Below are 17579 nucleotides of genomic sequence, written 5' to 3'. Positions count from 1 at the left end.
CGACAAAGAATTTTTGACCAAGCCCAACAGTATTTGAGAGATGCATTAGAAAAGTCCTCGAAATGTGTTTTATATAAAAATATTGTGAATAATTTTTCTATTCAGTTTTATTTAACTAAGTATATACCTATGAAATTCAGAATATGTTTATCAAAACTATGCATGTCTGCGCATTCCTTAGCAATCGAAACTGACCGCTTTAACAATATTGATCGAAATTTGAGACACTGTTTAATTTGTAAATCAACGACTGAGATAGAAGATGAATAGCAGTTTGTATTAATATGTAATAAGTATACAAATTTCAGAAGACGTCTCATTAAGAAATACGATTGGCAAAAACCTTCAATGTTCAAATTAATACAGTTATTAAGTGTACAAAATATCAAAGAATTAAGTCGCTTAGGCAAATTTATATTTGAAGCAAACAAAATCCGATCTTTATATTTTTAATCCGTACTCCACTTTGTATTTGTACTGTAGCATTGCTGTTCTATGCCATTATCATGTATTGTTTTGTTTACAATATGTACTTATGGGCCGTATGGCCTACAGTCAATAAAGAAATCACAGGTAAATCTCAGGTGACTGTACAGGTAAAAAAGACAGCTTATATGAAGCAGTATATAATTACCATCCCATTGTTTCCTGAAACAACAACTGCCTATTGTTAAAAAAATGTTGGCGTTCAGAGAACACCCCGCTAACAGGTGGTAGGGGTCCTTTGTTTATATAATCAGGCCAGGGTCGAAGTGTCTGAATTTTCCGGGGATTTTATGAGGGATGACTGCAGAGAGCAGAAGATGGCTGACAGAAATCGGTCGCTATAGAAAATAAATGAGCGACCGTCGTTCCAAAATCACCGGTCGTTTCATACCCTAAGAAATTTGTTCATATGTAATTGGAAAAATGATGTTTTCAATTCTCCGAAAGGAACCAATTACAGAATTTATAAACATGATTTAAGTATAGAAAAATATCTACTTGACCTCCCTCCTAAGCTAGCTAATTCCTATTGTAAATTTCGAACTTGTAACATTAAATTACCAATCGAATACGGAAGATGGAATAACATCCCAAGAGAAAATAGAATCTGTAGTCTGTGTAACCTGAATGAAATAGGAGACGAATTCCATTATCTATTTAATTGTAGCGATCATCAAATAGCATTAAACAGAAAACAAATATATATCTAGATACTATTATGAAAGACCAAGTACATTCAAATTTAATACACTTTTTAATTTTGTAGTAGACGATGAATTGAAATCACTTGTGAAATTAATTAAACAAATAAGTATACGACTCAACAATATTTAAGACAATCGCTTGCTTAACAAATGTATCGATGCATTATATCATACATGTATGTCCTGTACAAATTTTGTATGTATATAATTCTCTACACTTTATATGTTTATGAGAATAAAATATTGTCATTGTCATTGTCATTGTCATTTGTCATTGTCATTGACAGAAATCGGTCGCTATAGAAAATAAATGAGCGACCGTCGTTCCAAAATCACCGGTCGTTAGTCACATTAGACAGGTAGTCGCTATACAGAGAGTCGTTATATAGTAAAATCTCACGGGGAATCTTAAAACCAGTCGCTATAGAAAGGCGATCGTTATATGCAGGCGGTCGTTAGAGCAGGTTTGATTGTATTTCTATTGAGTTAGTTCTTATCTATTTCACTTTCAACAGACCAAAAGGTCCAATTACAGAATTGATAACAAATTATTAAGATATAAGAGTAACTAAAATACATAGTGAGAACAAATACGGTATATAAAGAGCATACACGTGTAAAATAGAATTTAGGGTCCTAAATAAATATCATCTAGACATGTTCATGTTATGAACAGTAAAAAACCTGGTTCTAAAAACAAATCTCAAAGTCCAACTTAAATCTTTCAAGTAAGACGTTAAAAACCTGTCAGAAACATGCCCAAGGTAGTTAATTAATTTGGACACAACTGTAGTGTCCAAATTGATTACATTTTCTTACATTAATCCGGCATTTACGGGGATAAAACAGAGTTGAGCTACTCAACCTTAAAAGCCGACGTGGAACTAAAAAGTGGATTTTCCTGTGAAATAACTTCAAAATTCAATTTTACGTCTACATTCCAGACTTGGAATGTTGAATTGTGTACGTATTTGCAAGTAAGATAGACTTTTATAGTTTAATTTTGATTACCGCTAATGCAGAAACTTTGTACGAGAGTTATTTGATATGGTGACCATATTTCAGAGCAGTATTCTAACTGAATGTGTACCATACTTATATACAGAGAGTGGTAACAGTCACGTATGTAAAAGGTACGCACGTGCATGGCGGACAGTGTGGACGCGGGTACCTAGCGCTTCGCTGTTTTTTTGAAAATGGACACTATATGTGTGTGCTGAAGTCATATTCAACATTGTGGAATGATTCCTAAGAGTGCTGTGAAGGCGTACAACTGCCTTCATGCCCCCAAAGAAGAAAAAGAAACAAGAAAACCAGAAAAAATCATCCGGTAAAGCAGACTCACAGGCGAGTCATGTTAACCCAACCGTGAGCTCATATACTTTATATGATATGGACATGGCGTCACATATACAGCCAGGTCAACCAGGTGTTCCAATTCAAACCTTTCCACCTTATAATGGTCAACCAACTGCAAGTTATTACTTCCACGGTCCCATACCGTATCCTACACTCTCGCCTACAGCCACAGGTCCACCCAGTGTTTGTATGTCATCACCCAATCCGGACCCCCCCTCGCCATGGGCGAAGTCCTTGATATCCAACTTGGACAGTCTTTCTAGTAAATATCCAAACTTGATTCAATTGAGCGTTCTATCCATGATATGTCTGATGATGTGAAAATATTGAAAATACGTGTCGACGAAGTAGAAAAATCCCAACAATTTATTGACTCTAAACTTGAAAACCAACGTAACCTCGGTGACCTTGAAGGTATACACAAGGCTCTAGAACGGGCCACTGATGAAATTTTGGAACTTAAATGCTGGTCAATGAGGGAAAATTTGCTGTTTTTTGGTATGGAGGAACAGGATGGTCTGGACTTCGAGTCAGTAGCCGGCGACAATGGAGTTAGGGTCAGATCCCCCACTGAGGATTGTATTGCTAAGATACAAACTCTAGCTCGTGATATGTTACATATCCCTAATGTCCTAGCAATTGATAGTGCCCACAGGATTGGCGAGAAAAGACCGGGCAAGACCCGTCCGATCGTCGCCCGTTTTAACACGAAGCATCGCCAGCAAAAGGAGGAGGTGAAACGGAGGTCAGGGAAACTGAAAGGAACCAGTGTGTATATTTCGGACCAGTATCCCACCGAAATACAGGAGACCAGGAACCGTCTATGGTCTTTTTGGTAAGAAAGCTAGGGAGGAAAACAAGAAAGCTTTCATTAAGCGTGATAAACTGTATATAGATGGGGAGCTCTACAGTGAAAAGTGTTCAGCCTCACGCGCAACGGACAGGAAAAATAATTCGATACCCACCCGTCAGGGAACATCCAGTAGAGGGAAGCGATAGGACATACATGTAGTGAATGAGAGACTGACTATTCTATCGTGGAACATTAATGTAGGTTTAGACTCAAAGTTAAATATACATGATTTTGTATCCTTTATAAAAAGAAATATGATATCGTTTTTCTCTCAGAATATTGGATCCCTAATGACTACAGTGTAGAAATCGATGGTTTTAATTCTAATTTTATACCCAGAAAACGTACGTCCCACATTCAAGGAGGTGGAGTGTGTATCCTGATAAATTCAAAATTTACAGATTATATTTCTCTTTGTGAAATAATATATGAGTCTATAGGATGGTTAAAGATATCCAAAACGCTAACAGGTAAAGAAAAAGATATATTTCTAGCATGTGTATATATGCCTCCTGTTGGTTCCCAATATTATAATCAATATAATTATGATTTATTCTATGAATTAGAAACAAGTATATGTAAATATACCCGAGAGGGTGATACAATGTTGTTAGGTGATTTTAATAGCCGCACTGGTAGCTTGAAGGATTATATTCAAAATGATAATATACCATAAGTGTTTCAAGACAACTTTCAAATTTAATCACGTATATACCAGATGTGGATGTACAGAAGCGGGTCAACCCTGATAGTGTAGTAAACCAGTTTGGTTACCGTTTAATTGAATTATGTAAAACCTGTGGTATACGTATTTGTAATGGAAGGGATGCTCTATGCTCTATAAATAGTTATACATATTGTGGACATAATGGTTCAAGTGTAATTGATTATCTTTTGATTTACATCTGTTCATAAGTTTTTTGTTGGAAATTTTAATATGTCGTCTGACCACGCCCCACTACACATGGAAATGAATACAGGTTTCCCATTGGTCGAGAACAGTGACACACGCGTAGACATGAGTGCATACAACACACGAACCGTATATCGATGGAACGATAGTTTGAAAGAACAATTTCTGGAAAAACTAGAATCAAATATAATGAAAATTAATGACTCGGTACTCGGTTGATGTTACACAAGAGGTTATTGATAAGTGTGTCCATTTATTTACTGAAGAGATCACTGGTGCTATGGCACATTTACAATTCGACTCGCGGGTGTCACCGGCTCACTCAGAGCGTGCAGGTGTAGGTGGACGTGGTGAACGTACATATGAATACACTAATACACGTGAAGACAAGCCATGGTTTGATCCAGTATATGATGAATTAGATTCTGAAATTTCTATAGAAGAAATATCACGAGCAATTCTGACACTGAAACGTGGAAAAGCACATGGGTTGGGATGGTATTTTAAATGAATGTTTATTATCTGGGAAAACTCTCCTTTTACCCGCATTGTGTACTTTGTTTAATGAAATTTTAAATTCAGGATATTTTCCGGCTGAATGGTCTAGAGCCGTGATTACTCCGGTGCATAAAAAGGGAGATAAATCAAATCCTAACAATTTCAGGGGTATAAGTTTGTTAAGCTGTCTTGGAAAATTATTTACTTCAATATTAAATCGTAGGTTATTGAAATGGAGTGAATCATATGACATTATATCTGATGCCCAATTCGGGTTTCGTCCTGGAATGAGTACAATTGATGCTATTTTTGCATTACATTCAATAATTACAAAGTCTTTTAACAACAACAAACGATTATACTGCTGTTTCGTTGATTTTCAAAAAGCGTTTGACCGCGTTGATCGTTTAAATTTGTGGTACAAATTATCAAAATTAGGAATACGAGGGAAACTTTTGAATTTGATCAAATCTTTATATGGACACGTAAAATCTTGTGTAAGTCTTCAAGGTCGTATCTCTGATTTCTTCGATAATGAGATCGGCCTCTTCCAAGGGGAAATTCTCTCCCCGATACTTTTTTCTTTGTATGTTAACGATTTTGAATCTTTCTTTATATCGCATTGTAATTCACAATACGATTTTCAAGACCTTAGTTTATTTCTCATGCTTTACGCTGACGATATGGTGCTATTTTCGGTGACTGTCAAGGGTTTGCAAGATCTACTCGATAATTTAGAAAGGTATTCAAACCAATGGGAACTTACTGTAAATATTGAAAAAAAACTAAAGTCGTTGTTTTTCGAAAAGGTGGTATAGTTCACTACAATGAGAAATGGACATATCATGGTAATGACCTTGCCTGTGTAAATGAATTAACATATTTAGGAGTAAATCTGAAATTTAATAATAAATTCAACAGTATTCAAATACAGCTATCAAATCAGGGTCGGAAAGCAATGTTTGCACTTTTTACAAAATGTAATCACATGCAATTAAATATTGAAACTGTGCTTCATCTTTTCGATACATATGTTGGAAGTATTTTAAGCTATAGTTGCGAGATATGGGGATCGTCAAAGGCAATTGACATTGAAAAGGTCCACACACATTTTTGCAAAAGAATACTTAATGTAAAAAAATCAACCTCAAATGCGATGGTGTATTGTGTATATAAACACAGAAATCCCCAAAATACGGTCATTAATAAATTAGATAAGATTTTGTATGCATTAGCATTAATTGCATTCCGGTTAATCGTAAACAATTATATATTCCGATTACTTGTCTGCCCTAGAGTCTGAGGCTAACACTTTCGCTAATATATGATGTTATTTTTACGTAGTCACACACTGACAGAAAGCAGCGTGTTTCCTTTCGTCCACTCGAGTATCCACCAAGCGGAGTCCAGCTTTCTGCACAATGGTTTGTAATTGTCCCAGGGTATATTTACAGCTAAGTCCAGCACCTTCGTGGAAATATAGTTGTTCTCCCTTTTCCATCACCAAGTCGGTACCTAGACCAGCTGTGCATATGTATAAAAAATAACATATATGATACTTTTATCAATTTAAAGATACATGTAGTACACAATTGCATCAATACCTCAAACATCATCCTATTTCAACTCCAGTTTGAAAATATTTATCTTTATGAGTTTCCAGGGCTATCACCTTCATGTAAATAAGTGGTTTTGTGATGAAAAACATTTATTTTTCCCGATATCGGGATATGAACTATGATATAATATTTAATTATTTCGGATAGTACCCAACATAACATATTATTCTGAATATTCATTAGTATTAAAAACCTAACAAAATTATCTGTCAATCGTTGTTAAACAGGTGAATATTTAATGTAATTACACAAGTTTGGCTTACGTATAGTGTAACGGATGTCCTCTCTAGCCTCCATGTAAGACCTGACGTAGCTCATGTACTCGGGACTTGTGTTACGTACAAAATCTAGCTTGTACATGAACTTGTCAAGATCGATCTTACTACCTTCCTCCTTGTTCATCCTTGTAATAGCATATTGATAGAATCTTCTTTTAAGACCTAGGCGGACAATTAGATAATTGTGTATTGTGAAAGAAAGGTTATTAATAAAACAACCGAGAAAGTATTTGATGTTGAAGCTACATTTACTGTATTGGTATGTTTAGTATAGTGTATTTAGCTATATTATTCTCTGACCTTGGTTAAGAATATTTCGAGTAAAATATGTAAATACTGAGAAAATCGTAATATATACCTAACACTAGCTATTATATTGTCTCTATTATGTGATGGCATGACTGTGTTGGTGTCGTACGCACGTTCATCATAACATAACTTTTATAGGGAACTATAGCAAAATCATTATGGGTGCTCTTTGTTGGAACTGGATTCATTGCATTACACTAATAGTTGGTAAGAGAACAAAGTGATCTCTAAAGACATATAGCATGTCAAGGATATATAACATCAAATCAAATCAAATATATAATATGGCTATGAAGATAATTTTGTTATGATTTCATGGTTCGATAATTATTTTTTCTTTGTTTTCATGGTAAATACTCAAATGTGATTGGTCGAAAAATTCTTTTCATTCTTCTATGAAAGAAATTCCGAGAATGGCGCGAAAAATGTGACGTCACAATACGCCATTGACGTTGCGTAGAGATTTGAGAAAAATAATCCCATTTAAAACCAGTACAATTGTACATAAAACATGTTTTAAATTAGAAAATCATTTTCAAAAATTAATTATAAGCGTTGATGTCATTTTTTTAGTTTCATCGGGGTATGAAACAAATTTTGTTTGCAAACTTCTGTAGGATTCATACAGTTTTTCATACAAATTTTGTTTGCAAACTTCTGTAAGAATACGCTACGCGGATTCATACAGTTTGCAAACAAAATTTGTTTCATACTTTGGTTTGGTTTATTTTGTTTAACGTCCTATTAACAGCTAAGGTCATTTAAGGACGGGCCTCCCGTGAGTGCGGGCGACAAGCATGAGTGTGGTGGTTGCGTATGTGTGTTTTGGGAGGCTGCGGTATGTTCGTGCTAAGTCTCCTTGTGATAGGTCGGAATTTTTGCCGATTTATAGTGCTACCTCACTGAAGCATACTGCCGATGACACCCAGCAGCACACCCCACCCGGTCACATTATACTGACAACGGGCGAACCAGTCGTCCCACTCCAAATATGCTGAGCGCTAAGCAGGAGTAGCAACTTCCATTTTTAAATGTCTCGGCCAGGGGACAGAACCCAAAGCCTTCCTCACAGGGGCGAACGCTCAACTAAACGCCAAAAGTGAGGCATTGTCAAGGGAGACATTAGGAAGGGGAGACATTAGGAAGAAGTTGTTGTGAAAGAAGAGAAAAGGTAAGATCCCAAATTTAGTCGCCTCTTACGATCATGCAATTGGGGGCAGCAGGTACAATTCTTACGCCCTACCTAAAAATAATGTCATCAATGCTTAACTGTTAGTTAGCTGAACTCTGAACTTCGCATATTTTAATATAAGTTGGTAACAAACGAGTACACCTGTGTACTAACTTTTTTTGGGAAGTACACTTTTTTGGCTTCATGGAAACATGATTCTTTGCTATATTTGTTCTTAACACGGAATGTAGTTAATATGCTAAAGTTAACCAAGTTACTTCCTGTACTTAAAACATTATATTTAGTCTAAATAGCTCCATAAAGTTCCCTCCTGTATGAAAAGGTCCCAATATACTGAAATAATTCAAGAATTTCGTTTTTATAACTTTTAAGTTTGTGTATTGTCATTTTATTGTGCATTGGATTTATTGATAATTCTGTTTGCACTGATTCCATCAAAAATTTATCTAACAAAACTTTGTGTGTAATACCATCAACAGACCGTTAATGCACAAAATATATAAGAGAATGTACTCTACATCTTAATCTATATACCATACTAAAATCTCCCAATTACCTGCATCATCATTGTAGGCCTTGATAATAGATTCACTGTCCTGTGTGATGTCCACGACAAAAACCAGTCGACATTTATCTGAAAAAGGATAGGGGTAAACTTTAAATAATATCGGGGGGCGCAGCACCACTGAATGTAGGAGCCATTAAAAACCAATGAAATTACCATTGAATTGCCACTAAAATCAAATCATTCCAAATTACAATTAAAACTCGTACCAATACAATTAAAAAGGGTAGTCATAACGCCATTAAATGATACTGAAGATTTTTTTGATGGACTTTCAATACATAATTTTTTAATATCCAAACTTTTGCTTAAAATATTAAAATTTGTATTGCAATTAAAAGATTAATTTTGTTTCTTCTGAAGTAAAGTTAGTTTTCATTGCAATTAAACTGGAAATGTAACGGTACACACTATCTTGAGCACGTTTGTAAATGTTACCCATTAGTTTTGATAACTATTAATTTCGTTTACCATTCAACATTTACAGGTATTGCATCAAACACTGAAAGGTAATATTCATTAATATTGGCAATACACATTGGTCTTGCCGAATTCAGTAAATTATATCTTTATCAAAATTTCAGAGAGCAATCAGTTAATAGGTATTAAAATTGTTGATGAACAACAATTCATTAAATCATTTATGGAAGTTGTTTGGTTTATTTTCTTGAACGTCCTATTAACAGCTAAGGTCATTTAAGGACGGCAGGCTGGTAATATTCATACATATTGTCAATACACATTGGTCTTGTAGAATTCAGTAAATTATATCTTTATTAAAATTTCAGAGAGCAATCAGTTAATAGGTTTTAAAATTGTTGATGAACAACAATTCATTAAATCATTTATCGAAGTTGTTTGGTTTATTTTCTTTAACGTCCTATTAACAGCTACGGTCATTTAAGGACGGCCTCCTGTGCGTGCGACATGCATGCGTGTGGCGAGTGCGTATGTGTGTCTATCTCATATCGAAGCACCAATACAATTTCATTGGGCAATCAGCAATATTTGCATTGTTTTTATTTTAGCACATAAGTACAATTGGTTGCTTGGAAATTTTTATGTCTCCAATATATTAATATAAAAAGTAGCCAATACTCATTTACATGTTGTGTCACTATGCCTAAATACAGGGCTCGAAAATGGCGGTATTTCGTAATCACTCGGATACCAAATTTCTCCTTAGGATACCAATCCATGTATCTCCGGTTCTGCTCCGATTACCGATCTTTTGGTACCTGAAGCGGTTCCTATTTGTTTATAATTATATATTCGACTCCGTTATTACATATTTTAGGTCGTGACTGGGTTTCATTCGGTAATAATACTTCAAGTAAAATGTCTGTGTCAGACAGCTGCCCTGCAGGTAGGGCGTATGAATTGTACCTGCTGCCCCCATTGCATGATCGTAAGATGCGACTAAATTTGGAATCTTTTCTTTTCTCTTCTTTCTTAACATCTTTCTTCTTCCTAATGTCTCCCTTGACAATGCCTCAGTTGGGCGTTCGCCGCTGTGAGGAAGGCTTTGGGTTCTGTCCCCTGGCCGAGATATACCAGAGTCTTTAAAAATGGTAGTTGCTACTCCTGCTTAGCGCTCAGCATATTTGGAGTGGGACGACTGGTTCGCCCGTTGTCAGTATAATGTAACCGGGTGGGGTGTGCTGCTGGGTGTCTTCGGCAGTATGCTTCAGTGAGGTAGCACTATAAATCGGCAAAAGTTCCGGACTATCACAAGGAGACTTAACACGAACATACCGCAGCCTTCCAAAACACACATACGCACTCACCACACGCATGCATATCGCACGCACGGGAGACCGTCCCTAAATGACCTTAGCTGTTAATAGGACTTTTTTGGTTTAGTGTTTGGTTTATTTTGTTTAACGTTCTATTAACAGGCATTGTCATTTAAGGACGTGCCAGGTTTGGAAATGGAGAAAAGCCGGAGTACCCAGAGAAAAAACCATCGGCCTACGGTCAGTACCTGGTAACTACCCTACGTAGGTTTCGAACTCGCAACCCAGAGGTGGAGGCCTAGTGATAAAGTATCGGGCCACTTTTACCACTCGGCCATCGCGTACAATACGCGATCTAATGTTTTGTATTAACGCTACTATATTATTTAGGTCGGTTGTTCGATAGCGCGTTGTTTACAGGTAATGAATGCATGCGCGGAGGTGAGGGCTAAGTTGATACTTATCTGATGGAGACAATAATCGAAACAATGGAAATACCCTGGATCTCATCCGCCAAGAAGGCTGAGATGGCTAGGTCTCGATTTTCTTTGATGAAGATGGTATTCTGCTGATAGATTATCGCAATTTTTGTGTAGTGTAGCGATGTGTCGCGTTGCGGCTGACATTGATTTAATGATAGCCGATCTCGCGTGAATGCGCGCTTATATAGGCACCGGTCTCGTATCCAAGCAGGCTTTAAATAAAATGTCAGGCACTTCATTGGAAACATCTCTAAACCATTTCAACAATTATAATTTGTGTTTATTTCAAAACCGAAAGTTTTTCAACGTGCGTTGTCAGCTTTAACAAATCTAAGGCAACATGTTCATAATGAAATTCTTAATAAAGCTATATGTTCTGGGAGACATTTGAAAAAGTACAACACCGGGTGCTGTAGAAACTTGAGCCGTAAAGAACATCCAAGGGCGGACACATTTTCAAAATGGAACCACAAATATGTCAACCATGTTAATGTACTTCATAACACGAACGGGAATAGAATATCAGGAAATATATCAAGAGCTATCGTCATCATTAAACGTTTCTCTTCAACCACGTTGAAACCCTGTGTGGTAAATGTTTTGCTAGTTGACATGAAAATTCAGTTAGATATAAATATGTACGTAATGCACCTGTCATCATAGTTGAGATCATTCTGAGTGTGTTGATCTGGTCATCATATGGTAGGCTGATCATACTGCCAATCCAAAGAATCATTTTAGCACCGCTAATCTGTCTGTGAGAAATCAACAGTGTATTAATACGTGAATTTATATTCAAACATGTCATATAATGCCAGCCGATATAATTCTGCAAACGGCGCAAGAATTGCGTAGTCTTTGTTGTGAGCCAATTTGTTGCAATCGGGAAAGTAGTGTAGCGGCAGGTGGTAACAATTTGCAATGAAATAATTTGAACTTTTTTTCTGAAACCAGCTTCACTTTTGGTCTTTAAATGGAAGTTTACACAAGATTGGAAGACAACAGTTATGTTCCAAGCCAATAACCTACCAAATAAATCAACAATGACTCGTTTCGCTCCCTAAACACTCAACATTGAAATGATTTACAAGCAAAGCTACCGGACTATTCCCGTCGTCAGTATAGTGGACCGTTGGAAATGTCATTCTAATTTTTCTACAACATAACAATTCAGCTGAAATAGCAGGAGCTCAAACATTTGTCCCATTCAATAATTCACCACTCTTAATATACCTTGTTTCGTTTAACACAAAATACAGACCGCATATCGGTTCTTAAAAAGTAATTTCACAATATACCAGATGTATTCGGAAGTCTGGCTGAGGTGACATCATCTCCTTACTTACCTAAGTTGATCTATTCCTTGCGCGTAATCGGCAGCTAAAGGTCGAACAACAAGGGAGTCGTCATATTCCTCTGACAATTCTTTCGTCGACTTCAACAGAAACTCTGGCAAAAAAAGAACAAGAAATTAACGAACAAAATTTATAAGCAAACCTATCTGAATCAAATCGAGATAAAGGTGATTGGCAAATGTCGGAATCTCGGTGTAAGGATAGACACGGGTTAGACTCCGACGATCAATACGAAACTGCATAACTGTGAAGATTAGCCAGATATATATCGCCATCTCTTGGTTTGGTTTGGTTTATTTTGTTTAACGTCCTATTAACAGCTAAGGTCATTTAAGGACGGCCTCCCGTGCGTGCGACATGCATGCCTGTTGTGAATGCGTATGTGATTTAGGAGGCTGCGGTATGTTCGTGTTAAGTTTCCTTGTGATAGACCGGAACTTTTGCCGATTTATAGTGCTACCTCACTGAAGCATACTGCCGAAGACACCCAGCAGCACACCCCACCCGGTCACATTATACTGACAACAGGCGAACCAGTCGTCCCACTCCTTGTATGCTGAGCGCTAAGCAGGAGTAGCAACTACCATTTTTAAAGACTTTGGTATGTCTCGGCCAGGGGACAGAACCCAAAGCCTTCCTCACAGCGGCGAACGCTCAACTAAAGGCCAAAAGTGAGGCATTGTCAAGGGAGACATTAGGAAGAAGAAAGTTTGTAAGAAAGAAAAGAAAAGATAAGATCCCAAATTCAGTCGCCTCTTACGATCATGCAATGGGGGCAGCAGGTACAATTCTTAGTCTGAGGAATGTATATTATAATCAACATTATAATCAGCGTTTCTGTTATATAGCATACCTCCAGAAATATCCACTGGGTAAAATGTAAGCGTTTTCTGTCTTTTCAGGAGCTCGTCTATAACAAACCGCGTTTTGGAGCAATCTCCGCTTCCTAGGTCCACCAAGGTAAGGTCGCCGGATACTTCCGGAATTATATCCTGTGTTATGACGAAAAAAGAAAATTTCAAACATACAACAAAAAGTTTACAAGATGGATTCTGATCAAAGTCAATCTTGTGCATTATTTGGGTGATCCAGCATTACATCTCCAAGAAAAGAGGTCCTAGAGGTATCTTGGCGCCCACCATTAAATTATCGTAGTTGGTCACACGAGAGACAGATCTCAAGTTTTCTGCATTTTAAGCAAACATTCATGATATTGCGGGCTATTTAAATCGGCCATTATCTCGACTTTGTCGAATGTCCGTCCGGACGTGAAAAACGCATTGATATCGCTATCAATTAAGAAGTACTGAAAGAATATTTATCAAACGTCATACATAATCCATGTTCCCTTTTGTTTGCCCCTAGGTTGTGCCAATTTTATTTTAGTTGAATGGGGGGGGGGGGGGGGTTGCTGACAGGAGGCTTTCTTATGTTTTGGATAGTTTAATATAGTTATCGTTATACCTTGAGAAAAACTCAGTATTGTTTATAACTAACTTTAACTGTATGGTTTATATAAATGTTTCCTCCTTTCCCACTTTTTTGCAAGTTTAATATTGATTTCAAACCTTGAAATTGCTGGTATTCGGCCATCATGGATTTTGACAGTTGATGTTTGCTGTTTGCTATCGATATTTCTCGAGAAAAACTATTGGTTTAGATATCGATGTAATTTTTGAGTCTCACTGAACGGCATAAGAAAACGGCCAACAGGTGTTGCCCACTTATTATTATTAGGTATCTTAGCCTCGTGATTATGTATAAGAATTCGTCAAAAGTTGACCCTTTTGACCGATCTAGTCTGGAATGTCGGTAGAAAGTCATTCGTTTGATCAAACTTTGTAGCTCAGCATTCAGTATGCTACATGACGTATTTCAGGTCATTGCGCCCCATTGATATTGAGAAGAAAATGTTTATATTAAAAAGTTCACAACGACCAGAAAACGGACGCCGCGCCATGGGATCAACTCACTTGTCCTTCCGTCAGATATACCACTACCTCCAAAAAACACACACTAAGCATTTGCATGTAGCTCGCACATTAGAAGGGGCCATATTCAAATGACAGTAGTCATTAAACAAAACTAAATCAAGCCGAATTACTGAATTTCTCTGAATTAATTTCTTAGCAAAAATGTTAATGCGTACCTTTGCATTTTGCTTTAGGAACGATATCTGACTTTTCGTGAAATAATAATCCCGGTTTGTCTCGCAACTGTCCCGCTGTAGTCTCGATCCGACGTCATCGTAATTATACCAGGTAGGAATATACTTTGGGCATGACGTCATCCCTGCCACTAATTTTTGCTTGAGGTCGTCCGCCATTTTCTTCAAAAATAAAGGCAGGGCAAATTAAAAAAAGTATTCCATTAACGACGGTCATTTAAAAGTGATGTAATTGAAGGTTTATTTTCGCAAATCTATGAAGAAATGTGTACGCCTTCAATTAAGAGCATATCTGCGACAACCTGAATGGACCAAATTGTTTCCAATTTTAAACAGAGACCTTGATTATATAAATGAAGGATATTGTCAAGTGTTCTCAAATGTAAATTAAGCTCTACTCCGGAACTAAAACGTCGGCTGTAAAATGAAAACAATTAATACGACGCGTTCTGTTTATATAACCAAAGTACTGAAAGATTTAACGTTTTGATAAAATATTATGCAATTTATAAACCTTCATGTTCTCCTTAAGCTTATTGATAAAATGAAAAGTTTCATCATCGCATTATTTGTTCCTGTTGTGTTCCGATATCTGCTTTAATTTATCTACATTATGTGTAGACATTTTATTTTTGTATTCTGTTACATATAAAACTGTTATCGTGGAAATCGTCGGAGGTTGATCCGGGAAATGAAATAAAAGAGAGGATAGATTACAATTCTATGATGATGATACAATAAAACAAATATGGTATATAGATATTTATCACACACTTGCAATTCCATACATTTTCTCAACAAAGAAATAGCTTCACGCTTGACAAATTGCCACGTCAAAGAGGATGCAACACTCGCTGAAGCACGACTCGGCTTAATCTAGAGCCTCTTAATGTCAAACTTTTGGCCTTTTGTTGAGCGTTCGCTCCTTCACAAAAGGCTTCGGGCTCTGTCCCTTTGCTGAAAGATATGTCTTTGAAAATGCTACATGTTACTCTTGCGTAGCACTCAGCAAATTGGGAGTGGGACGACTGGTTTCCCCGTTGATAATATGAGCGGGCTAGGTTTTCTACTGGATGTCTTCGGCAGCAAGTTTTAATGACGTAGCACAATAAAGTCGGCATAAGTTATAGATATAGAACAAGATATTTTGAACTACATATGAAACATTTGTATTTTATATTTTAAATCACTTATATTTTGCGATGTCTAGACTTTATATCTAATGTCTCTTTCTTTCATAGATATGTATGTATGAAATGCTTACCTTCTTTACAAGTTGTCTACGTCGAATATTACAACATTGCTTTGTTAAAAGGTTAATATTACCACTGTGTATATCGTATTGCGACAACAAGCTGTCAAGAGAAATCGATGTAGATAAGTAGTAAACTTCCCGTGACAGATGTTACATTTTACAAATGTACATTGGCTATCTATTGCACAACGATCACATGCAAGTAGGACAAAAGAATGTTACCTTGTCCCCCCGTTGCATGATTGTAAGAGGCGACTAAATTTGGGATATTATCTTTTCTCTTCTTTTCTTCTTAGAGTAAAGGTAGTCTACCTGATTTCACACATATTTGCATTTTTTTCTCAAATGCATCTAGAAGTAGATTTTATCTACATCGACCTAGAAGATGTACACAATCTGCGATATTTTTGGTAATGTGACGTCATATGCGCAGAAATGCACTGCGCAGGGGATCTTTCCTTTACCATTCTTTACTTCCGTGTTTAGCGGCAGTTGGGAACGTGATTTCGTACACCCATCAAATGTGTCATTCTAAGTAAATATGGCAAATGTAAGTATATGCAGATTTAATACAGCATATTTTAATCAGGTCTGCCGGTTGTCAACCAACAGAAATGTTTTTTGAAAGAAATATGAATTTTTTAAAAAACGTGTAACTTTTTGTGATGGCATTGATCCATTCTAGAATCTACTTTCATTTTAGATAGAGGTTCATGAGTTTGTAAAGTGAAAAGTACTCATTTATCATATTAATGTTATCAACCAAACTAAAACAATACGTCAATGATTTATTATTCACATATTAACTCTAAAAGCATGTTTATTAATTGTTCACTCAGCTGTAAATAATTTGTCAACACATTCAGACTTGCGTTTACCTGTGACTTTCAGTTTCAGTTTTGGAGGTTCTCTGAGAACAAATTCCAGTTCCTCATTGATCAGACCCATCTTCACAAGCACATTCTCTTGTTTGGGTTTCCCACAGTTGCATAGATGTGAGGAGCTGTCATTTTGTGCTTCATCAATAGGGAGATTGTCCTTTTCCCTGTTTACAGATTGGAGTACAAATTTGTGTGCATCAAAAGGAGATATGTTGGCTGGTGGAATTTTGTTGAGGGCCAAATGAAGTAATTTCGGGAACTTGTGTCGAGGAATTGTTTTCATGCCAGTATACCCTAGTGAGGTACACATTTTGGCAACATTTGCTTTTAGAAGATGAAAGACACCAACATCTAAAGGTTGCAGTAAATGAGTAGAATGTGCTGGAAGACAAAGAAGGTGAATGTTGTTGGCCTTTGCGATATCTATGACTTGTTTGGTGACATGGGAATTGTGGTTATCCATGATAACTAATACTGGAAGGGCACGGCCACACTGTGGTACAAATTCCTCCTCAAACCATTTTGAAAATATATCATTGTTAATATATCCACTCTCTGTGCATTCAAAGCTTCATTCCTTGGTCAGGCCATCTCGAAAACTCTCCCTTGGCTTACACTTGCTGAAAATGATCAGTGGAGCAATACTTTTTCCTGATGCTGATACAGCCAAATTCAGGGTAAGGTGACCTGAAATCCCAACTGAAGGCTGATAAGGATGTTTTGTTCCCTTGGGAACAACTACCTTTTCCTTGCAAAATTCTTTACCAGAGAACATAGTCTCATCAAGGTTATATATTTGTGATGGTTCATCTGTTAGTTCAAGTTTGAGCAATGTGTCCTTCAGTAACTGGAAATAGTCACTAATCTGGACTGATGTCAACTCGCTCCTGGACTGTTCAAGTGGACTGCCCTGCAGGTGGGGCGTAA

At 36.8% G+C, this 17579-nt stretch overlaps 1 protein-coding gene across 1 annotated transcript; it reads right to left on the bottom strand.

Annotated features, from left to right (window-relative positions):
* Nucleotides 1-6149: 6149 nt before the first annotated feature.
* Nucleotides 6150-14675, bottom strand: LOC117338448 (histidine N-alpha-methyltransferase-like). The gene is made up of 7 exons (XM_033899800.1): nucleotides 14499-14675; nucleotides 13203-13341; nucleotides 12341-12443; nucleotides 11646-11749; nucleotides 8768-8845; nucleotides 6696-6872; nucleotides 6150-6337 (listed from the first exon to the last, which is right to left on the bottom strand). The coding sequence occupies exons 1-7, from the start codon at nucleotides 14673-14675 to the stop codon at nucleotides 6150-6152; spliced, it is 966 nt and encodes a 321-aa protein (XP_033755691.1).
* Nucleotides 14676-17579: the final 2904 nt, after the last annotated feature.

Source organism: Pecten maximus, chromosome 11 (genome assembly GCF_902652985.1).
Source record: "Pecten maximus chromosome 11, xPecMax1.1, whole genome shotgun sequence".
NCBI classification, from domain to species: Eukaryota; Metazoa; Mollusca; class Bivalvia; order Pectinida; family Pectinidae; genus Pecten; species Pecten maximus.
Note: the sequence above shows the minus strand (reverse complement) of the source record. Positions and strands in the feature narration are given on the sequence as shown.

Bases quoted from the DNA above. Each gene is read 5' to 3' on its own strand.
- LOC117338448 (XM_033899800.1), bottom strand. From the start codon at position 14,675: ATGGCGGACGACCTCAAGCAAAAATTAGTGGCAGGGATGACGTCATGC. The intron at 12,444-13,202 runs GTATGCTATATA...TTTTTTTGCCAG, and splicing joins CCCAGTGGATATTTCTGGAG to AGTTTCTGTTGAAGTCGACG. The intron at 6,338-6,695 runs GTAAGCCAAACT...ACATATGCACAG, and splicing joins GGACATCCGTTACACTATAC to CTGGTCTAGGTACCGACTTG.